A 25,759-nucleotide genomic window follows, 5' to 3' on the forward strand; every position below is an offset into this window, starting at 1 on the left:
GACAACGTTACAAATTTGCTGCTGCTGCACCCGTCGTGGCGCAGTCGCCTTGTTGAGTCGTTAACTACACTATATGGGACTGAGGTAAGAGAAAATATCGGAAGAGAGGGTGTTCTTCGACAGGCAAAAGAGATTTTCAGGGAATGCCTCAACATCAAGGAGGAGAACGTTAGTGATGCTAGACTTGGGAATCATACACTTTTTACACCGCACCACTCCTTTATGAGTGTTACACGTTGTGTGTACCACAATGGGCAGCCGCCGCGCACAACTTGCTCGACTTGAGCTTTTTCAATGAAGGTTGACCACCGCGCCGCGCGCACTGATTTTTGTACGTGAACACCCCACAGGTTCTGAGTACCATAAGGCTGCGTTCACATAGAAGTATACTATTCGGGTATTCGGGCTCGTTTTTCGAGGGCACGCGAATAGCTTGAATCGAACGATAGGATTTCCTCACACCGGTTCACATAGGAGGGCACTATTCGAAAGTACCGAATACTTGCGAAAAGTATAGCAAAGTGGGAATCGAGCTTGTTCGATTTTCTTGCAGCGTATACCGTCTCTCGTTTATGAAATAATGACAATTTTGGTCTGGATTTGCCCGTTAGCAAAAATAAGCATGTAGACTGACATTCTGATGCAGTTTAGAAATTGTTAATAAGATTTGCTGCGATGTAGGAGGAAGAAATCCTCACTACATGGGATGGTGAGTTGACGGTGCGGGTGGCGGTGTATTCAGTGCTCGAATAGCGAATAGCGAATAGCGAATACCGAATACTTCTATGTGAACGCAGCCTAACGCCGTTTTGCCACGCATGGTCTCGTGCGTGTTACGTACATTTGTATGTCTGCGTGCGTGTGTGTGTGTGTGTGTGTGTGTGTGTGTGTGTGTGTGTGTGTATGTTTGTGTGTGTGCTTGTGTGCGTGTTTACATCGTCCACTATTCCCACACAATTTCATCATACAATTCGGACCAGTCACTTTGATAAGCGGAATGTCTTGTTGTGACGTCATTTATCCTTCATGAACAAAGCAAAAGTTTCGTTGGAGTGGATACAACCGCCTATTCCAAGAGTGTAATTGGTAATCCTTGATTCACGGAAAAGTTTGGACGAAAGCCAAGTCACATGTTTTTGTTTTGTTTTGTTTTGTTTTTTGTTTTTTGTGGGGGATTCATTCGTATATTTTTTTTACTAAGTTCTTTTTTTTCCCCAATCTTTTCTTTAGGACAAAGTGTAGATTGCACTTTTACCTTCGCCTTGAGTCGTAGCGTAAAGTAAGAATCGTTCATTCCTGGTGCGGATTTTGAAAAAAAAAAATGCACTCTGATCAGCAGAACTATTAGAACGGTACATATTTCAAATCCCCCCCCCCCCCCTAAAAAATATCACGCCAACTGTGATCCGGTTATTATTGCTGACGTCATATATGGCAAAGTGACCTCTTTAATACGAATGACACTGACAGCCCATCAGCAATTTGACCATGAACACATCAAAACAAAGGTTAGTCAGACTTTTTTTATCCGTAGTCACCGTCAATTATTACAAAGATATTAGATACTGACGAACTGTTATGCACAGTTAGTGTGGACCTTGTGTCTTTGTGTTTTCTTCATCTTCTTTGTCTCGACTGTTTCTGTCCTTCTTATTCTCACTTTAGACCTTTTCTTTATCATATCAGCTTGTACGTGGAGGGAAAAAAACCCCTGAAGAACCAGTTTCTGAAAAAATAACAATGATAATAACAATTATGATTTTAATAATAATGATAAAAATAATAATATTAAGAAGAAGAAGAAAGAGAAGAAGAATAAAATATCAACGTCTTCAACTAGTTCCGCTTTGTGTAAAGATCAATATTAAAAAAAAAATGGGACTGAATCATCCAGCATTCGGGGTGTTACGGAACCGACCATTTTTTTTCCATTGCCATGCTAGTCAAACGCTTGAAATCTATGCCTGCCGCATGATGGCACACTCCCATATTTATTCCTCAACCAATTACCTGTCAGAGCCGCGGAAGTCACATACCTGCACAAATGATATTCCAGTTTGAGGAGATGTGTTAAAAGATCGAAGATAAACAATATTAGAAACAGAAGAGATTCAAGCTCTTTCCTGGTTGGTAAATCAACTTGCTTGAATTCTTTCGTCAGATTTGCACAGGGATATATACTCTTCAAACACGTCAAAAAACGGGTACGGGCTGTTTCATTCAGAAATTTTAATCAAGGTATATTTATTGCACCAACACGTAAACGAATAAAGTCCCTCTAAAACAAAATCAAAACGTCTCACATCTATAGAGATCTTGTAGAAAAAACCTGCGTCATCAACGGCAACAACAAAGTTTGAAGAAAACTCCCAATTCTACATATGATTTTCTTTTCAAATTAATATTTCTGAACTGCATGAACGAGCCAGGTCATTACCATTATACCTATTTTCAAACATGATACCTCCATGTGGCTCGGCTATGGCACTCACTGGTTGATTGTACGTTCCCGAAACAAAATAACAAAGGTAGGTCTACATTAATGCCCATTTGCACTGGCGGTCTTACGTCGCGCTTTTACTTCATTGTTTTATAACATCGCGATGTTAAAGGGAAATTTTCCCAAATGATACACTTGGATTGAGTGAATGCAGCAGAATATCAATGAAAATTTGACGAAAATCTGATAGACCGTTCAACAGTTATGATCTTTTTTTTTAGTTTTAGTGCTTCTACAGTAAAATAATGTATACAACAGCATGTGACATCGCTGCAGAACCACGATATAAAGATAAAAATTCCACAATATTCGATTTCTTAAATGAGAAATACACGTTCCTTTGCCAAGAAATTCGCTTAAACCACTAAATTCTTGAAACCATCGAAGAGAAAAGAAGATCTCACAAGCCACTTTCTCGTATTCTCGGTGGCACGTTTTAGCTCCGGGACTCTCCGCTCGCTTCTCTAGCCTCAGGGGCGGATCTAACTTTTTTCCAAGGAGGGGATTTCATGTATATGAGCTGGGTATTGCCAGGGAGCGTAGCGAGGGGGGGGGGGGGGGGGGGGAGGGTGTGGGAGGGGATATCCCCCCCCCCCCTCCGACAGTAGGGCGATTTTTCATTTTTAAGGTTGCCAGTTTGCGATTTTAAGCATACTTGCATGCTTTATTTTTTCTATTTTTCAACCAAATATAATATGTATACATATATATATATATATATTTTTTTTTTTGGGGGGGGGGGCTGCACACCGGAACACTTCTGTTTTGTTTTGTTTTGTTTTGTTTTGTTTTGTTTTGTTTTGTTTTGTTGTTGTTGTTGTTGTTTGTGTTTTGTTTTGTTTTTTTTTTGGGGGGGGGGGCAAAATCTCGACGGGGGCACATTCATGTGACAGTGTGAGATCCACGGCGAGGGAGCGAAGCGACCGAGCCGGGAGGGACCCCCCCCCCCCCTCCCACGGTAGGGACTTTTTGTAAAAACGGAGTTACAAAAGTCGCGTTTATAGAGCATTTAAAAGCAAATGTCTAGGGAATTAAACAGTGGGAAGAATCATTGCGAAGGACTACATACGGGTGCACATTATTTTATGTGACGGTGTGATATCCTCGGCGAGGGTGTTGGAGGGGAATATCACTTCCCACGTTAGGGACTTTTTGTAAAAACAGAGTAAAGTCGCGTTTAAAGAGCATTTAAATCAAATTTCTAGGGAATTAAACATATTTAAAAAAGAATCACTGCGAAGGACTTTCATTTCACTATAAGTACGGACAGAGCGAGGCGTGTCACTCTCCCTTGCCATTCTTCTGAAATGTATATTCATTAAAAGCTGAAACGTAATCGCATTGTTCGAGCAATAAAAATTATTCTTATATTACCATAAAGCATAGAAGAAAAGGAAAAATGTAGGATTTACTCAAGTTATGTTCCACGGGGCACACTCGAAGACGCGTCGAGGCTACCATCTTGATTTACACCAATTACTCATAAGTAAAATGCCATATAATAATGTATATTGTTAGGGTATTATAATTTTCGCCCCGTTAGGGGCGAAAAACTTTGCATTTTCAGTCATGAAATTGACAACTTTTAGACAAGATAAGTGCCTTCATGTTCATTTTGGTGTTAAAATGGTTATTGATTGATTATTTTTACTTGGCAGCCCAAGGAGGGGGTTTAAACCCCCGAACCCCCCCCCCCCCCCCCCCCCCCTAGATCCGCCACTGTCCCTCCACCACCAAGCATGGCTTCATAGATTTAAAGGAATATTTTAGTTTTGGTGGAGATGAGAAATTGGCTTTTCACTTTTTTCGAGATACCAGGAAACCACTTATGAAATAGTACAGAGGATACCATTCTAGGAGGAATTCAAAGTTTAGTATAGATGAAAATCAGTTTTGGTATGGCTGAGGCACCCAAAAACAAAGTATAAAGACAAAGCAATCGTAATAAAAGCTGGGTCCCACATTAAATTTAGGATTGCTCTTTTTTGGATATCTCAGCCATTTCAAAACCAATTTTCATCAAATAAACACTGAATTCCTCTTAAAATTACATGCTCTTTCATATTTCATAAAGAGTTTCTCATTATCTCACCGAAAAATGTTAGAAATATGAAGTTAGGTCTCAACCGAAACTGTACAATCCCTTTAACCTCTCCTCATTCCTGTTTAATGCCACATCACCGCTGCTTATTTTACCCAGTCATTCCATGCCTGCAGTACGCAGCTATTATAACATTGTACAATGACACCGCTTCATCATCATTTATAATATTGCTTTTCCATTTATAGTTTTAAAGACTTTTGTGGGAAATTTAGATTTCACATCTCCTTGAGGAGGTTATAGAATCTGTCACGTGACTGTCAATTACAATGGATGAAGCCGTCTCGTTCATAGACTCATTGATAATGTCATACTAGTATAGCCTTCAGATGTTTAATCGCTGTTTGGTTATGAATGCAAGTGGTGCGCTGTTATACTCAATATAAATATTGTTTGCCTCCTCTTCTGTATAAGAACTGAAATTCATGCTCAAAGTAACATGGTTAAGCTGTTGTTATCAGCAAGTATGAGCATTTAGCAGGGTAGGCTTATATACTTGTCTGCGCTGGGTTTGCACAAATAACAACTTCGAGAATTCTTCCAGTGTTTTCGCCAATATCGAATCGCAGTAACGAGATTAATGAGAATTTGCTCTCTTGAGCTCCCACGTAGAAGCTTTTTTTTTTCATCTTTTTTTATGCTTGTTATGAGCGTCCTCATGGAGACATTTTGCTAGCATGGTTTGAATAATATATATGATTGTCTGTTATCGCATGTTTGTAGGCCTTCATGTATATCGTTTGATTTGACACTACAGTTTTGCCTGGGCCAAAATTTGGTGTCCTATTCATCTTATTCCCATAAACAACAAGACATCACGCGGACGGAAGGACGGACGGACGGACGGACGGACGGACGCCGTGTGAAACCCAACAACATTATATTTTTGCCTCCGACACCCATGCGGAGGAGGCATACTCATATCTGAATTGGGTTAATTACAATGTAATCACATTTTGATTACCACCGGTTCGTCACTAATTCGACGGTTCACTTATCCTAAAATGAAATAAGCTTCATTATTACGAAGATTCGTAAACCAAAATGAAATAAATTTTGTTATTCCGAAGGTTCGTTATTTTATAGGGTTCGTCAATCCGAAAATCAAATAAGGTTAATTCTTTATACCGTAGATTGTTAATCTAAAAAATAGTAATGGTAATGGTATGTTCTTGAATTATGCACATCAGATTAACAGACCTTTAGACCTATTTTATTTTTGGATTAACGAACCTTCGGATTAACACCACAAATGTTCGGGTTAGCGAATCGTATTTCATTTTCGGATTAAGGAACATCCAATTATAACGAATTTGTGTGTTTCAAAATAACGAGCCTTCGGAATAACAAACATTCTGACTGTAACCATTATTTAGCTGAGCACTACAAGACCGTTCCGCTGAAAATCGTCGTGGCTAGCATGAGTGCAGAAACAGTGAATATTTATATTAAATATTCATGTCAATGAGGAATTTGTCATCTAATCAGCACATCACACAGCTTTACCATTTTCAAAGTTCATACTACAGAAGTTACTTAGTATGGTTTTTCTTTCGTTGTATGATCATTCCCAACCGATGAAAATATGTATTATTTTCAGTGTTTTCTCTCGTAATGACGGAGCATTTCACTCGGACAAGAACTGTAAGGAGCTGGAATTTCCTGTCGTCAGAAATTGTTTCAGCGCCATCTGTGGGATCATTCCGTAACCGACTAACGGTTGATCACAGTGGCATTTTCTTCAAATTGCTGTGTGCTTGTATAAACTGTACTATAGCACAGTCTGCAGGAATCTTCAGCCTATTGAAAGAGGCAGACTTTAATCAGAAGAAGAATAAGACAATCGTCAGCAAGGCATACATCCACTTGTACAAGTATTATTTTCAGAATCAAGTCAGGGAATGTGCACTTTTCATGAAAATGAACAATAGAAAAGTTTCTGGATTCCCTCTTAATTATTATCTTTGAAGACTTGTAGGATGGGGTATAGTGCCGATAGTCAGTGCGATAATGAAACTGATGGCTCACTTACCGTCAACACTCACTGCGTTCGCACTGCAGCGGTCGCAAATTGAGCGGTCGCAAAGAGCAGCGCCACCAACGTTTATTTGCTATACACCTGTCTGAGCCCTTTTCCCACCGAACTAAATGTGCCTTTTTCACTGCGCGCCAGTAGGAAAGTGACCGTATAAAAAAACAAAAACAGAAACAAAACAAAACAAAAACAGAAACAAAACAAAACAAAAAACAAAACAAAAACAAAACAAAACAAAAAACAAAACAAAAACAAAACAAAACAAAAAACAAAACAAAAACAAAACAAAACAAAACACAAAACATAAACAAAACAAAACAAAAAACAAAACCAAAACAAAACAAACACAAAACAAAAACAAAACAAAAAACAAACATAAACAAAAACGTAATTTCATAATCTGAGACTGTTTCATAACTGGAGAAATAAGGAAGGCATTGACAAAAAGAAGTCATTTGAGTTCAGTGATATTATGTATTTTGCTGTATGAAGTTGTGTTGTATCTATAGTGTGAAATGCAACATTAGCCTTTTCCCTGCTACTAAAGAAGAAAAATGTATGCATGTGTACACATACATACAAACTTTTTTCCAACATTCTTTTGATTTCAATTCCACTAATATATACATACATTCCATTCATGTACGAACACAAGCATATGCATGCACACACACACACACACACACACACACACACACACATACACATGGGGAAGTTATAAAATTGATAAGATTCAGTCAGTTGTGACTCTATGACACCACCAATATCTTCCTCTGTTAAAGAAAACAACTTTCAGCTGTAGTTACTGTACAATGTTGTCATTTTTGTCTTCCACAATCCATCTGTAAAGGAAGCGCACAATGGAAAATTTTTGCTGTTTTGTTTTTTGTTTTAAATGCAACCTTTTGCTAAATTCTTCCTCAAAATTGCTGTTACAGTGCACTCCCGTTACAACGAACACGGTTATAACGAAATTTCGTTATAACGAAGTAAATCTTCTGGTCCCAAAATTATCACCATTAAAGTCTATGGTACAAAATTTGCTTATAACGAACACGGTTACAGCGAAATTTCCATTATAACGTAGTCTTTTCCGAACGCCACAGACAAAGAAAAACAAAAGAAATGTGCTCTGTTATAACGAAATGCAAATTGCTTTCGAAAATATGTAGCGGAACAAGCATTTATAGCGTCTCTGCATGGGTGAGCGCTTCACACAACTGTGTGTTTGCTCCTTGTGTCGCACACAGTTTCTGAGGGGAACTTGCGTTTATTATTGTAATACAGTTATCCCATCACATTTCACATAGCTTTCCAGTGTATGATGAGTATTCAGCAAACATAATGATATATATACGTGGTTCCTTGTTTTCGTTATATATTGTATTTGTTCGGTTATAACGAGCATTTCGTTATAATGGGAGTGCACTGTAGTAACCAGGAGTGGGCAACAGACAGAATATTTCAGCAAGCTCTGAAGAAAGGGGTAGGGGTTGCGGAACGGGGGGGGGGGGGGGGGGGAGAAGGCACTTAAAAAAAGGTACAAAAGCTTTAAAAATCACAACATCATATTTCCAAAGGTTCCATCTAAGGGTTAGGAGTCCACTGACCCTTGACCATTGACCCTGCAGTACCCCCTTCCCCCTCCCCCCCCCCAAAAAAAAAAAAAAAAAATCAATGAAAACAAAATGTTCCATGGCTCCTGTACCTCTCAAAAATACACAAAGGAAGGGATGAAAACATTTTTGATATCCACTTTTTGTGTTTATTGCAATCTTCTCCCTGCACATATGATAGAAGAAATGAACTTATGTGACAGGCAATCACAAACTCATCTGACAAACTTATCACTTTCTCTTGTATACATGTACATTGTATCTCCATTATTTGAGCATCAATTGATTTGAATGTTAAATGTATTACATTATGTAATTGATTTGAATGACTCATGTACTCAACACTTTCAATAAACCTACGTGCATGACAACATGTCAGAATCTTGGGCATTTAAATAAAATTTTTAGCAGATCTTAAAATCCACCATCTTATTCGGTCTTATACGTGCTGGCTTTCTTGCACCACATGCAAACTTCAAGCAAATTTGACAGGAAAATCAAAAGTGTTGCTTGAGAACTAAAAAATTATTTGGACTACTACATGTTGTTTGTTATTTGTTTTGTTTTTCAAGAAAGATTTAAATGTCACAAGTACAACTGGTTCATTGGTATCCATCATTTAAATTCCACAACGGCTATATGCACACACAACATTGAACATCAAGTTTGAAGCCTCAGAACCTCATCATTACAAGGCTTCTCCTCGGGGATTATTCACGACAGCTAACTGTTAAAGGACAAGTTCACCTTCATAATCATAAGGATTGAGAGAATGCAACAATAATAGTAGAACACATCAGTGAAAGTTTGAGGAAAATTGGACAATCGATGCAAAAGTTATGAATTTTTTAAATTTTTGTGTTGGAACCACTGGATGAGGAGACTACTACAGCTTGTGAGTCATATGCGTACAACAGTATAAAGAAAATGTAAAAGAAAATTTAACATATTTTCACTTTTTTCGCATAATAAAAGAGCACTTGACTTGCCTCTTTCTAAAGGCGGGGGGAATAATATTACCCATAACATTTTTCGGTAACGAGTCAGGGGAATGTGTACTTTTTTCAAAAGATGGAATTTTGTGAAATTCTCTTTATATTTTCCTTATATTGTTGTACGCATGTGACATCTAAGTTATACATACACTGCAGTAGTCTTCTCATCCAGCGGTTAATGCACAAAAACTTCAAAAATTCATAACTTTTGAACGGATTGTCTGATTTTCCTCAAACTTTCACTGATGTGTTCTACTAATATTGCTACATTCTCTCAATCCTTATGTTTATGAAGGTGAACTTGTCCTTTAAAGAAAAATTTTGAAGAATTATATCTTGAAGTATTACAGCTTGCAATTAATTGCTATAAAGCACCTTGCACTCATATACAATTATATGTATATACTCACTTCAATCACATGACATAAGACACAAAATGTCAAAATAATAGTTGCTAATTTGCTTTTAGAGACAGTCTTTACTTATCCACAGTAGACATAATTTTTAATGTTCATATATTTCAAATTTCAACAGTATCTCCCTCATAACAAGGCAAAGAAGATATTAAAAAAAAACCACATTGCATTCTATTCCACGAAAATGTATTAGTTACATCAAGTTGTAGCTAATGAACAATAATCAGTTCAGATGTTTACCATCCTGAAATAATAATATGGAACATTCGATTGCAAACTAAAATCACCTCTGACTCCAGTTGCATAATGTTTGGAGCTAAAAATGACTTTCATTCAAATGCAAGAGCTGTGACTCATTCCTAAATTCCCACTAGCTGATAACAGCAGCATCACGTCAAGGCAAACATTTCAATACACAAATGCTCAGGGTCAGTGTTGGTATACTGCATGATAGTCCATTTATGCCAGGTTAAGTAAGTTGAGTGCAGAATGTGTCACAGCAGAATTAGGCACAACACAAATGTCTGCCATAGAAAAAAAAAAATTGCTGGAAAGTTTGCTAGAAGGTGACCCATTGGCTCACAGAAAATTTAAGACAACAACAATTTTGTCTAAATTACAATTTTTTTTTAAATATCTGAGCAAACATGACACATAATAATAATTGACAGAATATCACACACAGCAGACAAATACTGTATAAAGTCTGATGTAATATTCGAAAGAGCCGAGGGACAATAGTAAAATGAAATGTTCTCCTGTTTTTCCATCAGCATATCATTACACTTTTACACTACATTGGATTCAAACCTAGGAGACTGACATCAACAGCCCTGAAATAATGCTACACATACTGCATCGATACAATGGCCATATTCCTTCTATGACCATCAATGTTTGTTTAATTAGCCGAGCAACTCCAAACTAATGCATTGAATGCATCTGAAAGTCATTGAAAAAAAAAAATCACCATCGTGGTTACATGAAATTTTTAGTTTTCCCCACTCACATTCACCTCAGATGTATACAAGTAACTGGCCAGACTCAGTAATCAGTTGAAAAACTGTATGCTTGATTGGATGGGTGGTTTTTATGGAGCAATTCATTTCTTTGTGCAGAAAGCACCTTATACCTCCTCAGAATGTACGGTACACACGATACAGCCTACAGACTAACATGCATGCACACACACACACACACACACACACACACACACACACACATGCATGTAGCTCCTAATACTGATTTCTGTTTTGCGGTCATGTGATGGGCAATCGACCAATCAGATAGCTACATTCTTTTTAGGTGTTGTATAATGATGATTACATTTGCTTCCAGAAGTTGTATATTGTGCAATTGAGACCCACTAAGGCAGAATATCATGGTGATCAAATAAAAATTTCAATACAATACAGTCAAAATTCAGAGGCTGACAGTCACCTTATTCAATGTTGGCTACTCTCAGTCAGGACAGTAGTATCAAACAATAAAGCCAACAGATTTGCCAGTTAGCAAATGGAGTACAGTACAAATTCAAATTTCTCTACAAGTTTGTGAACATCAATTCATACCCTGTTTCTTCAAGGCAGGTAGAGAAAAGATCTTTTACATTTCCTTTGAGTGATAATTCAGTTCATTACATTAATGGTTCTATCATAGACTGTTTTTATCTCAAAAGTAAGAGCCACCTTTTGAACATTCTTTGAAATTAACACACACAAAAAAGAGAGAGAAATGAAATAAATCATGCAGTATCTGCATTATACATTTCAAATCCTGCTACAAATACTAGTAGAAAAAAAATGAGCAATTTCTTGAATTTCCCATGATGTTAATCGTCTTTTTTTATGGCATTTCCTTGCTGTTTTAGACTGAAAGCTTCAAAATGGCACTGAATGAATTTTGTAGTAATGTACTTACAATGTGAATCATCATATCAGCCTGTTTTTCTTTGAAATCCCAAATGAATTATCAAATTCATGGTTGTATTATGTACTGGTCATGCTGGTTATGTAAGAGCCCCATAAGCATCATTCTTGATGGACTTCAGTGCATTATAAGAGGCCATTATTATTATTATTATTATTATTATTATTATTATTATTATTATTATTATTACTATTATTATTATTATTATTATTATTATTATTATTATTATCATTATTATTATTATTATTATTATTATTATTATCATTATTAAATGAAGTAATGAAGGCTACTATCTTCATGCCCTAATCCACAAGTGCAAGTTTTGGCACAAATGCATATATTTATATATGCTTTCTTATATGGTATGGTATTTCAAACTAGAGCTAAAGGCCGTGTCACACCTTTCCGGGCAAGCCTTGCGTGCGACTTGCGAAGAACAATTTCGACTACCCGGAGGTCCCCGATCCGCACATGACAATGTATCTCAACCGTAGTCGCCCGGAGGTGCGCATGCATATTTTTTTACCCGCAACCGTGTTTTGGCCCTGTCACACCTTTCCGGGCAAGCTACTCGGGCTTGTTACGTGTAGGGATTTTCTAGCATACCGGACATTCCCGAGGGTGGAAAAGCATTTGAGCAAGTCAGCGCGTGTGTCTTACTTGCTGGACGCGTTCCCTGCGAGTATACTGTGTGACCTTTGTACCAGTTGCGTGGGGGCTGACAACTCAGTGAAGGAATTCCTCTAATGGAATGGCTGAAATCCCACAGAATTTCATTATCTTGGCTGCATACGGGACTGCAAAGTACCTACGTGGGAGTTGCCTGGGAAGTGCTGCCGCTAAGGGCCTCCTACTGGCATTCTGCGTGGACCTCTCCGGGCATCCCCGCGGCTCACCCGGAAAAAGTTTTGGTTATGCTCAAAACTTGGCTGCGGTTAAATCGGACTTGCGTGAGCACCTACGGGCAACTACGCGCTAGATACTGTCAGGTGCGGACCAACTGCGGAGAGCTCCGGGGAGTAGATTTGTTTTCTTGCAAGTCAAGCCGCAAAACTTCCCCTGTATGGTATGACAAGGCATGAATGAAAATTGCAAACATTCTTGTTCGCCCGCTGAAAATCTTCTACATGCTGGAAACTACCTCCTCGCCACAAGCCCGCGTAGCTTGCCCGGTACGGTGTGACACCGCCTTTAAGACACTCCGATTCCTGCTCTTCTGCCGACAGTGAAGATGGGAAATATGTGAAGTCATCGGCTAGGGCTGGAGTTAGGACTGTTTCATCTAATAATCTGCTTTAACAAAGCATCTGATCGCCATACCTGGAAATCTCATTCAGTGCATACCAACCGAAAACATTTAAATGTACAATGTATATCATTCCTTATACAGTGGCCCGGTTATATTTCTGTATGGGGAATGATGACAAACTAGTCAGCTCATCAGTCTAACTGTCTCAACTTTCACAAATTAATCAGGCAGTGTGGGCTTTCTGTGCAAAGCAAGCAATGGATCATTAGTAAACTGACAGGATTTGAAACAGAACAATAATATACTTCTACCAGCACTCCTGCTGTTTTTTTGCACCCCCCCCCCCTCCATTTTATCCTATTGGTTGCCACAACAGACCACAGTTCAGACAATACAGCTTTACAGACACAGCATAAGTTCTGAATAATAAAGGAATCGTCTTTCCTCACTAAAAGGAAAATATTATGATTATTATTTTTCTATGGGGGCATGTTGCTACAAATAGTGTTCCACATATCTATTCTGAGTTTTGCCATTTCCTATCCCACTGGCTATCAGCGTATTTCTAGTTCTGTTAACTGAAGACTGGTTCATAAAAATATATATTACATAGAATTATATTCTTCAAAATTTGCTCTGTTAAGGTGGAGATGTTTCTCTGGCTATGTATTATTTGCCACAAACTTTGACTACAGTATTATGGCAGGAAACACCAGAGGCCACATTTACTGTCTCCAACAGACCCACTCCATTGTGGGATACCTTGATGAATTAGGAAGACTTCCTGGGGCCAACAGTACGGGCAATTATACCAACATCCAGAGAAACAAGAAACATTCGGCACAAAACTTTTGTGTTCTGGAGCCGACAACCTTTTTTTCCCAGCATGAAACTTTCACAGATTGCTGACCATGATGGTGTAGAGCATTGCACTGGCATTCTTTGCAATGTATAGAGACGAACATTTTCTTGAGCATTATACAACATTTTGCCGCTTGTGGCTCTCCACGTCAGTTTCATGCACACAAAAATCTCTGGTTTTACAGTAACTGCCTTTGAGAATGATCCTCATGAAATGAGCCAGCATTGGCGTTGGCGTTTTCCTGCACCTCGCTGGTACACCACATTGATTGCAAGGTCTTACACACACACTTTAAACTGAGATCAGGGGGGCATTTCATGAAGCGTTTTGTCAGATATTTCGTCTGACAAACTGTTAAAAGCTACATAGAAATCAATGCATCTGATTGGCTGACAGCAAATTTGTCCGACAAAGTTGTCGGACAAAATGCTTCATGAAATGCCCCCCCAGAATTCATACCTCACCTCTTGGGTGACTACACCAACCTCTTAAACAAATGGTGAACCAAAACAGAAATATGGTAAGAGATTACTTTCACTTCATATCAACCGTGTTGGTATTTCCTTGAATGTTTGTGTCCTGCCAGATTTTGTGAAATTCATTACCAAGTCCGTCCAAGTATGCAGCCAGCTATAACTGGAAATCCTTCTTTCTGGGTTGGCTTCCATCAGTGCTGGCATGAAATCCACTGAGAGTTCCACTCTACCTTTAGAGTTTGGTCATTGGTCATAGTATCTCTTCTTCAGCGCCCTGTATTTCCTCAGCATGTAGAGGGCTTCCAACTCTTTCATCACATACTCCCCCTTTGCTATCAGCTCCTTGATCTTCTCAGGTTCCGTGACGTCTTTGTTCTTCATGAAGGCAGCGTGGCATCTGGTACGGAAGTAGTCGGCACCCTTTGGATACTCTCTGCCCAGGAAGATTAGCTGTAAGATGTATCAACATTCAGGACAGTTAATTGAGTATATGAATATAAGAACGACCCAAGTCCATGGAAGACCATTTCGAGTAAACTAAAAAAAAACTTCATATCTTTTTTATCTGTCCAATAATATTCTATTTAACTGTGATGGGAAGGCAACATTGCATACAAATTAGAACATATTTATGACAATTAACATTTACATTAATTGTGAAGAGGCCATTTTGTATGATGGACTTGGGTCGTTCTTTGAATCATATACATGATATTCTGCTATAGAGATGAGAGAAGGATGAGAGAGGGCGCTATTATATGAATGTAAGAATGACCCACGTCCTTCATTCTTACATTAATATAAGATTTAACTCATTCATTTCAGGCACTTCCGGGGGTAATTAGGATTTATCATTTATACACAAGATGAGTCCATGCATAAGCTACAATTTCCCATGTCAAACTGAATTTGGCCAAAAATTGGACTTGGGTCGTTCTCATATTCAGGTCTTCAATTCAGTCATGGTCTCATGCTCCCATGGTAGCCTCAGTACTATCATTAGTACTGCTCTTTCACAGGTCCCTGTCAATAATATTACCCAAGCACGGGCAAGTACCGATTTCTACACCTGCCTGAAAAAGGGAAAATTGGGTGACTATTCTGTTCGAGGACTGTATACACATTGAGTATTCATTTTAAAGGGATAATGTAGTTTTTGTTGAGATGGGGGGATTTCATTTTTGTTTTGTTTTGTTTTGCAAGATAGGCAGAAACCACTGATGAAATATCAAAAAGCATACAATTCAAAAGAGGGATTCAAAGTTTATTTTATGATTTTTTTTTTTAATGGCTGAGTTAACAAAAAACGGGGTAAAATAAAGTGGTCCTATTTGAAAGGTGGAGCCTACCTTTTATTAGGACCTCTTTGTTTTTGATATCTCACCCATTTCAAAACCAATTTTCATCAAATAAACATTGAATTCCTCTAAGAAACTATGTCACAAAGCCTCATTAATAGGATGGTTAGTTGAGTGATTGAGAAAAAGCCTATTAGAAATATTATAATTTGTGTAAATAAATAACTTAATAGCGTCTTTACAGAAACTTACATTCTTGTACAGTGTTCTGACAGCATATCGTAGTTCTCTTGACATTGTGGAGCTGCAGTGAAGAAGTCAGCAACCTTAATTGCTGTCAGATGACGATTCTTGTATGATACCTGTAAAAAAAAAAATCAAATTAAGCTGCATACATCCATGGAATATTCATGATTTTCAGAAGTTTTCCATTTTGTATATTTTGTTTTGACTTTAAAATTAAAGATATATCATGATATAACATCACGAGAAGATAGATTGAGGGGAGTGAGTTCTCTGTCTTAATTACATTCCTTCACAATTGCTTCTGCAGGCAGCAGGGGGTGTTTCACAAAGACTTTTTGAGTCTAGATTAAAATTATGGTATGCTGTTCAGTGTTGGTTTCTCTTTTAACTTGTTAAAGTGAAAACTAAGTTTCGGTAAGTGCTTGAGAACCCGTCTAGCACCATTTCATTTTTTCTTGCAATATATCGAAAGAGTCCACTAAGAAACTTACCTGGCTGACGCGGTTTGCCGGAATGATGATTCGGTTTGGAGTATTTTGAGAAAAATAATAATAGTAGGAAAACCGACTTTTATTCCAGAAGGCTCCAGACTAACTCGGTCTCGGGAAAAATTCGACCCTACTTCAGACAATTCACACGCAGTTCGTGATCGCCACATTCTACTGGCTACTGCATAATACCAAATGAGGCCTAACTGAATGGACAGGAAAGTGCGTGCTAACGTAACCCTGTACAAAACAAAACAAAAATGACAGCGCGCGGTCCTCAGTTGCTGAGACGCGCGGTCTTTGGAGTTTTTGTTGTTGTTTATCAAGCGCCTTTGATTGTTTTAGAGGTGCTTGATAGGCGCACACTAATTTTGCATGCGCGCAAAAGAGGTTTTTGATGCGCGCGTTGCAACAACTCGGACCATATACTGCGAGTAGCCAGAACACGAAGCGCTAGTTTATACAGGCCGCTCCCATAGGACAACACTGTACAATCAGAGGGACAACCATTACAACTCATCCCGCCGTCAAAGCGAAGCCGAGTTATCCCCGAGTCCGAGTTTAGCCTGACCCCGTACTGAGACTGAACCTTTTTGGTTAATATTTCGCATTTTCGTCGTTACCCATCGAACATCTCGTTATAACATCGTTATCATGCACATTTCCTAAGCATACGTTCACATTTGGGAGCGAAATTTGACAAGTTTTGCAGGCGTACCAGAACTTTGTTTGGGCTTTAAAGTTCGATCTGTGTTTTAAGAATCCACTTCGCAAATTTACAGAAAAGATCCTTTGACCATCTTAGTTTTAGACCTTTATTTAGAACCCTAGTCCTAGACCTACTTCATTTTGTTAACTAGAATAATATGTCATTGACAAATGCCTGGTGTTTGTTTTTTTGTTTTGTTTTGTTTTGTTTTTGTTTTTGTTTTTGTTTTTGTATAGAGGGGTTCTGCAAATACAATGTCAATGAAGCACGAAAAAGTCTCCAAACTTTCATGCATCTAGGAAAAGAAAACCATATATATTTTCGAAACAAATCAGCGCCTACTACTACGTAGTGTCCCAACAGGTATAACACTGACAGCAATGCCAATCAATAGGATACAGCTGAGCTATACATTGCCATGCCATACATAGATAGCCATCGAATAGAGGGGCCAACTTCTTGATCTAGATCTATTCTACGTGTCAAAGTACCACCCACCTACCTTCGGTACGCTACGGTCGCGTAGCCCAGAACTCCGGGCTAGCAAGTCGTGGCTACCCGATAGGATGACAACATTACAAATTCTAGACACAACACAAAACAGCATTATTTTTGGTCATTTTCCCCACTAAATTCTGGTGAAATTACATTGAAAAATATTCACATACCTGTTCGTTTAATTCATTCGTCCTCAAGCATCGATACAAGGTTCCGCCAACATACATCAGCATTTAGAGCAAAAGATTGTCGACCAAGGCGAGTTTTTAATTCACAAATGAAAATGTACACAAACAGATTGTACGTACTGTACGTACGTACGTACGTACCGTACATGATCGATACACACGGTCGACCGTGCTGTCGATACGACGACCTTAGTGCCTTACCTACAGTACGTCCAGACCTCGCATACTGGTACTTTACACGGTGTACAATCTCTATTGCCGGTAGAGCGCCCTCTCTCGGCGAAGTTCTATCGAGAATTTACTGTTATTGCAGTCGAGCATCCATTCGGTCAGGAATTTTGTTCCTGTTTGGAGTCTTATTTTGTCCTGTTTATTTCTATCAAATCATCAGAATCATTAAATCATGATTGATCCAGGTCATTCAAACTCAGTTTTCTGTCTTCGTTTTTATGCTAAAGCAAGCTTGGTCCTAAACGTGATTATGAACTGTCCATTACCGGTAATAAAAAAAATAATCTTCAGAATATATTATATGCCGCTAGCAAAATATTTACTTTCACGAAGAAAACTACACATACTACTAGTCAGGGGCGTCACCAGCTTTTTTTCAAGGGGGGTGCGTTTTGACACTAAATGTTTACGAGATTTTTTGGACAGACATTTGGAATATAGGAAGCTCTCAATCCCTAGACTTTTACTGTTTTTTGAGGGAAACCAAGCGGGGAAAGGGCACCGGCGCGCCGGTAGCTAGGATTTCATCTTGTGGGGGGGGGGGGGGGGGGGGGGGGGGGGATAGTATGCGAGGGAGCGAGCAAGGGTGGGGGGGGGGGGGGGACGGTGTGGAAGTGCCGGAGAGGGTTGTACCCCTTATGAATGGATTATGGAATGACGGTGTGAAACGACAAATTACTCGCAGCGATATCAGGGGAATGGCATCACGACTACATGCGAGCGAGCGGAGCGAGCGAGCTTGAAAATTTTGACATTTTACAGTTCAAAAACTGCCGTTTGTAGCCATATTTTTTTGCTTTGTAAATTAAGGGGGGCGCACCGGGCGCAACTGCTGGCAATTACTGGCAGCAACATCAGGTGAATGGCATAATAATCAAATGCGAGCGAGCAAAGAGAGCGAGCTTGGAAATTTTGACATTTTACAGTCCAAAAACTGCCGTTTGAGGCCATATTTTTTCGCTTTGGAAAGAAAGGAGGGGTGGGGCGCAACGGGCGCAACTGCCGGTAATTACTGGCAGCAACATCAGGAGAATTGCATAACAATTAAATGCGAGCGAGCGAGCGAGCGAGTTTGAAAATTTTGACATTTTACAGTCCAAAAACTGCCGTTTGTAGCGATAGCCATATATTTTTTTTTGCTTTGGAAATTAAGGAGGGGGCGCACCGGGCGCAACTGCTGGCAATTACTGGCAGCAACATCAGGTGAATGGCATAACAATTAAATGCGAGCGAGCGAAGAGAGCGAGCTTGAAAATTTTGACATTTTACAGTCCAAAAACTGCCGTTGGTAGCCATATTTTTTTGCTTTGTAAATTAAGGGGGGCGCACCGAGCGCAACTGCTGGCAATTACTGGCAGCAACATCAGGTAATTTGCAAAATAATCAAATGCGAGCGAGCAAAGAGAGCGAGCTTGGAAATTTTGACATTTTACAGTCCAAAAACTGCCGTTTGTAGCCATATTTTTTCGCTTTGGAAATAAAGGAGGGGTGGGGCGCAACGGGCGCAACTGCCGGTAATTACTGGCAGCAACATCAGGAGAATTGCATTAAATGCGAGCGAGCGAGCGAGAGAGCTTGAAAATTTTGACACTTTACAGTCCCAAAACTGCCTTTTGTAGCCGTATTTTTTTGCTTTGGAAATTAAGGGGGGGGGGCACCGGGCGCATCTTACTGCTGCATGGTAATTACTGGCAGCAACATCAGGTGAATGGCATAACAATTAAATGCGAGCGAGCGAAGAGAGCGAGCTTGAAAATTTTGACATTTTACAGTCCCAAAACTGCAATTTGGAGCCATATTTTTTCGCTTTGGAAATAAAGGAGGTGGGGGGGGGGGGGCGCACCGGGCGCAACTGCCGGCAATTACTGGCAGCAACATCAGGAGAATTGCGTCAATTAACAATTAAATGCGAGCGAGCGATCGAGCGAGCGAGCGAGCTTGAAAATTTTGACATTTTACAGTAAAAAACAAACAAACTGCCGTTTGTAGCTATATTTCTTCGCTTTAGAATTTAAGGGGGCGCATCGGGCGCAACTGCTGGCAAATACTGGCAGCAATATCAGGAGAGCATAACGATTAAATGCGAGCGAGCGAAGAGAGCGAGCTTGAAAATTTTACATTTTACAGTCCAAAAACTGCCGTTCTTAGCCATATTTTTTCGCTTTGGAAATTAAGGGGGGAGGGGCACCGGGCGGAACTGCAGGCAATTACTGGCAGCAACATCAGAAGAATGGCATAAAGATTAATGCGAGCGAACGGAGCGAGCGAGCTTGAAAATTTTGACATTTTACAGTCCTCAAATTGCCGTTTGTAACTATTTTTTTATTTTTATTTTTATTTTTTTTGCTTTGGAAATTAAGGGGGGCGCACCAGGTGCAACTGCCGGCAATTACTGGCAGCAACTTCAGGAGAATGGCATTACGACTAAATGCGAGCGAGAGGAGCGAGCGAGCTTGAAAATTTTGACATTTTATACTGTCCAAAAACTGCCGTTGGAAGCTATATTATTTTTTTTTCGCTTTGGAAATTAAAGGGGGAGGGGGGGGGGGGGGGGACGCCCGGTGCGCCCGGTGCGCCTGGTGCGCCCATCTCCCTGGATCCGCCACTGGTAGTCAAGGGTGTGGGTTTATGTTCATGACTGGCCAGGGGAGGTATATGACCAGCGAGGTGGCGTCGAAGTGACCAAGCGGGGAAAGGATGTCCAAAATCTGCACTTTAGAGCATCCCCTAAACTAATTGTGCGTGTTTGTTTGTGTGTGTGTCGTATATGTACATGGAAAAGTTAGGAATTAGCCCATTAGCAGGTCAAGTCTTTTTATTGGCAATGCAAGACATTTTTACATAGACTAGTATGTAAAGCAACACTGCAAAATCAATGATCTAGCTTTGATATAACGAAGCGTAAGGTACAAAGGTGTACATTCTACATCACATTGCGCAACATTGTAGCGACTCTTCGTTCGGATGTACTGAGTACACTGCGCACATCCTGCTTATATGCAGAATGCCAACCAGGAATCACGCTGAATCACAATCTTTTGTCGGGTCCGGGCTTTTTCAACAATGTTTCACACTATATACCATCTAATTATGGTTAAAAGAAATCATAGAAAAATATCTTATTTCTTGATCACCCTTTCATTCAAAAGCAGTTTACTAACACTTGAGGAATACTATTTCGGTAAGTCTTTTTTTTTTTACCAGCGGATTGGGAGGGGGGCGCACCCCCTCCCCCCCCCCCCCCCCCCCCCGCTCCGTAGTTACGCCACTGCTTTTGGGTGAAATAATTGGACAGATTTTTTGAATTCTAAAAAAAAGCAAGAAAATCTTTTCATCGCGGATATTATGATTATGTGGGATGGGGCAAACGTGTATAAGTGCTCCGTATCGTACGGATGTACAGTACGGTCGATAAATAGTAAACACTGTAGAATACTGATAGATATGTACAAAATCAGTGCTGCCAGAAACAGGGGTGCGAATTGATTTGTGTGTGTGTGTGTGTGTGTGTGTGTGTGTGTGTGTGTGTGTGTGTGTGTCCCTGGTGCAAAATATAAACAAAATTAGAAAAGAGTAATTATTTAGCGTCCGCCGTTGAGGTCGCTCGCAGACTGATTTATTCTTTTTTCTTTTTTTTTTTTTTTTTAAGGATCTGAAGGGGGTGCGTTCGCACCCAACGCACCCCCCCCCCCCCCCCCCCCCCCTGGTGACGCCCATGCTAGTAAGTACCCCAATACTTCGGTCCCTACACTGGCTCCCTGTATGAGAAAAACGTATCAACTTCAAGACCCTTCAAGACAACTTGAAAAAAAAAACAAACTTCAAGACTCTTCTTCTTGTCTACCATTCATTGCAACAAAAATGCCCCTGCCTGCTTTCAAAATACTCTTCATCTTCACCAACCACCAAGAAATCTCCGTTCATCGAACTCGAACCTCGAATCAAGCATAATATTATTTGGGGATCGTGCTCTTTCATACGTGGGCCCAAAACTTTGGAATAGCCTGAAGTCATAATATACAGCCCATGAGTTTATACAACTCACGAATACAGCCCACTCTATAGTTCGACACTAAAGCTAACAAGGCCCACGAGACCGACACATTATTAAAAGCCCCGTGTTGTATGTACCTGTCAGACTCGTAGGCTTTTTTTATAGTGTCGAACTCATGGGCTGTATGATTGACGTGAGCTGTATATGAAGAGTTTGGTCGCAAAAACCGATAAGTCCATTTTTGAAGATTTTGAAGTACTTAGTACTGTCTCTGTCATAAAGTACAAAATAATACGTACCTTGTAAATGGTATATTGGCCACTACATATAAAAGTATACATTTTTGAAGTTATGGTCAAAAGAAGCAAAAATTTTCTTATTATTCTCTTTACTTTTCTTGACCTTTAATCGCAAATATCTCCATTTGGCAATTATGGATTTATCGGTTTTTGCGAACAAACTCTTGGTAATAGATATGACTCATGGACCTGTTTTCAATGTCGAACTCGTGGGCTGTATAATTATGTGACTCGTTGGTGTCGGTCTTGTGGGATCCGTAAATTCATTCCCAATATAGAAAAGAATGAAAACCTTTCAATGATACCGCACTCGTTAAACAAGATGTATTTAGGGATGAGAATTGGGCTTTTAACTTTTTACGAGATACCAAGAAAACACTTATGATATTGTACAGAGTATACCATTTTGAGGAATTCAAAGTTCATTTGATGAAAATGAGGTTTGGAATGACTGAAACATCCAAAAACAAAGTAAAACAAAGCGATCGTAATAGAGTGTGGGTCCCACTCTTTATTAAAATCGCTCGTTTTTGGATATCTCAGCCATTTCAAAACCAATTTTTATCAAATAAACGTTGAATTCCTGATGGCATAGAATTGCATGCTCTTTCATTTTCATAAGAGGCTTCTAATTATCTCACCACCTGAAATTAGGTCTCAACTAAAAGAACTTAAATACGACTCCTTTAAAACCATCATTTAACATCTTGGCTATGTTCTTTTTTTTAGTGGTAATCTCAAAATATCTCAAATTGATAAAAATGGATTGATCATTCTTCTGTTTTTGCATTAAAGGGATCATGCAGTTTTGGTTGAGACTTAATTTTGGGTTTCTAACATTTTTGGGTGAAATAATGAGAAACTTCTTATGAAATATGGGAGAGAATGTAATTCTATGAGGAATTCAACGTTTATTTGATAAAAATTGGTTTTGAAATGGCTGAGATATCAAAAAAAAAAAGCAATTCTAATAAAGTGTGGGACCCACACTTCATTACGAATGCTTTGGTTTTATTTTGTTTTTGGCTGTTTCAGTCATTCCAAACCCGATTTTCATCAAATAAACTTTGAATTCCTCTTAAAATGGTATGCTCTGTACTATTATCACAAGTATTTTCTTGTTATCTCACAAAAAGTTAAAAGCTCAATTCTCATCTCCATCAATACTGTACTATCCCTTTAAACTCTTCATTACATTATAATTTATTACAGATCAATGTGACTATCTTTTTTTAATCATTGCTGCATGGACAAATGGGGTTATCAAACAAAACCGACACCCATGAGTTGTATACAGCCCATGCACAAGTTCCACACTGAAAAAAAAAATCCATGATTCATTATGATTACTTGTGATCTATTACACTTTTTCATTAGCATACATGACAAAGTGAGCACTAGTGTTTCTTTTTGCGATATCATTCGTGCATAATAATATAGGCCTATTTCATATTGTATTCGACGAACTGTAGGCCCTATATCATCAGATTAATGAAAGTCAAATTGACAATAATAGCGACATCGCTTTGAATCATGTTTTCTTTTCCTTCTTTGATGGAAATGAATAGACTATTGAATTGAGATTGAAATTCACACACGATACATGTTATTGAGCTCAACACTTAACTACTAGGTGAAAACAGTTCACGGGTTCGGCGACAACATGGGGCCTATGTCTATAACGGGCATGGGGCCTTGTTTGCCTATTGTGTTAAACTCAAGGGCCGATGTGGACTCCAGGGCTCTATAACTAATGGGCTGTATGACTCATGGGATGTATTACGGTGGGCTATAGAATATGATTCGTGGGTGTCGAACTCGTGACGTACGTGTGCGCTCATACAGACCCTTCCCCCCCCCCCCCGCAGGCAAATCATGTGGCCTGAATCAAGGTATATATAATAGGTCCCTACCTATAGATTTAATCGCCGTCTAAATCTCTAGAAACTGTAATCTACATTATTCTAAATTCTTATCTCTAGGCCTATATACTATTATGTTTTGGTTTATAATATCACTGTACGTTTTATAGCTAAAAATGAAGAGTTTGTTCGCAATAACCGATAAGTCCATTTTTGCCAAATGGAGATATTTGCGATTAAAGGTCAAGAAAAATAAAGAGAATGATAAGAAAATTTCTGCTTCAATTGACCATAACTTCAAAAATTTACCTTTATTATGTAGTGCCAATATATCATTTAAAAGGTGTTATTTTGTACTTTATGACATAGACCGTATGACTTCAAAATCTTCAAAAATGGACTTATCGGTTTTTGCAAACAAACTCTTCAAATACAGTAATGATTGGCGAGATAAGGAAAAAAAAAAGATCGTGCCAATGGGCATTATGCGAAAATTATACCTATGTCTGTGATTCTTGTCAATATTATATTGTTTCATTTTCTATCCCCTTCACTGCCTCCTATCAGTACAATGGGAGGACGGTCTATTTCAGTAATCTTAGACGTACTGTACAATGATAATAGACCAGTTCCTAGTTCCACTTTGCGCTTGAGCAGAAAAAGGTAATTTGTACCAACGGGCATTTTGGTTTGTTAATTCACTGAGAAAAGCATCTGTGATATGATGATTACTCACGACTTGTGATCCTTATCTAAATTGTGCTAGCTAGCACATCCACCTGACAACAAGCTTGGCATTTGGAAATATCAAAAGAAAAAGTTGTTATTCCACTCAATATACAAAACAGTAAATGGACGTCTGGTAAAATGTCAACTGACGGACTATTCTGGGGGCATTTCATGAAGCATTTTGGTCGGATATTTTTCTGACAAACTGTTACAAGCTATTGAAATCCTTGCATCTGATTGGCTGAGAGCCCAATTTGTCCGACAACTTGTAGGACAAAATGTTTCATGAAGGGGCATTTCATGAAGGAACTTGTCGGATAAAATATCTGACAAGTCAATAATAGGGCCTATCCGACAAGTTCAGAGAAATCAGCCAATCAGACTAAAGAATTTCTCAAAACTTGTCGGATATAATTGACTTGTCAGATATGTTATCCGACAAGTTCCTTCATGAAATGCCCCCCTGGTCACCTGCTGGTCTAAACACATTCTTTGTTTGAACACGAATTCAATAATATTGTTATGTCGGGCAAGCTTATGCATTAAGCCGCTTTGAAAATGAGTGAAGTGCCTAATCAAGAAAGGTCATTAATGTACCAACGTGTACATGAACTATTTTATACGAACTGACTGGCTTACTTGAGTACTCGTAGTAATTTCTCGTGATACATTAACAAACTGAGTAGGCCTACTATATAGCAAGGAGTTACCAGTTCATTAATCCTTGTATACGTAGTCACCGAGCTGAACAGATACTCTAGTACGTTGTTATTTAGCACTAGAGGGCAGTATAATGTACGAAGAGAAGAGGAGATTTTTACGATTTGCCTTCCTCCGCCGCCCGTGCGTACTGTACGCACCGAAATAGCTGTACGTCGTCCTTCCCAGGGTCAGATCGCTTTCTGAGGGTCAGATGAGCAGCCTTGTTGTTATGCTAGCTAGCTGCGCTGTGCTTCGTGCGCGTCCGTTCGGACAGTTTACAGAAGTGAGAAAGACACATGACAGTACGCAAAATGGATACCAACCGTGTATCCTCTA

The 25,759-nt window shown here is 39.2% G+C and overlaps 1 protein-coding gene across 1 annotated transcript; it reads right to left on the reverse strand.

Annotated features, from left to right (window-relative positions):
• Positions 1 to 10,855: 10,855 nt before the first annotated feature.
• On the reverse strand, positions 10,856 to 15,843 carry LOC139733494 (electron transfer flavoprotein regulatory factor 1-like). The gene is made up of 2 exons (XM_071644306.1): positions 15,730 to 15,843; positions 10,856 to 14,629 (listed from the first exon to the last, which is right to left on the reverse strand). The coding sequence occupies exons 1-2, from the start codon at positions 15,772 to 15,774 to the stop codon at positions 14,423 to 14,425; spliced, it is 252 nt and encodes an 83-aa protein (XP_071500407.1). The 5' UTR covers positions 15,775 to 15,843; the 3' UTR covers positions 10,856 to 14,422.
• Positions 15,844 to 25,759: the final 9,916 nt, after the last annotated feature.

Source organism: Diadema antillarum, unplaced genomic scaffold, assembly GCF_040938485.1.
Source record: "Diadema antillarum isolate AM-2024a unplaced genomic scaffold, OU_Dant_1.0 seq00000481_RagTag, whole genome shotgun sequence".
NCBI classification, from domain to species: Eukaryota; Metazoa; Echinodermata; class Echinoidea; order Diadematoida; family Diadematidae; genus Diadema; species Diadema antillarum.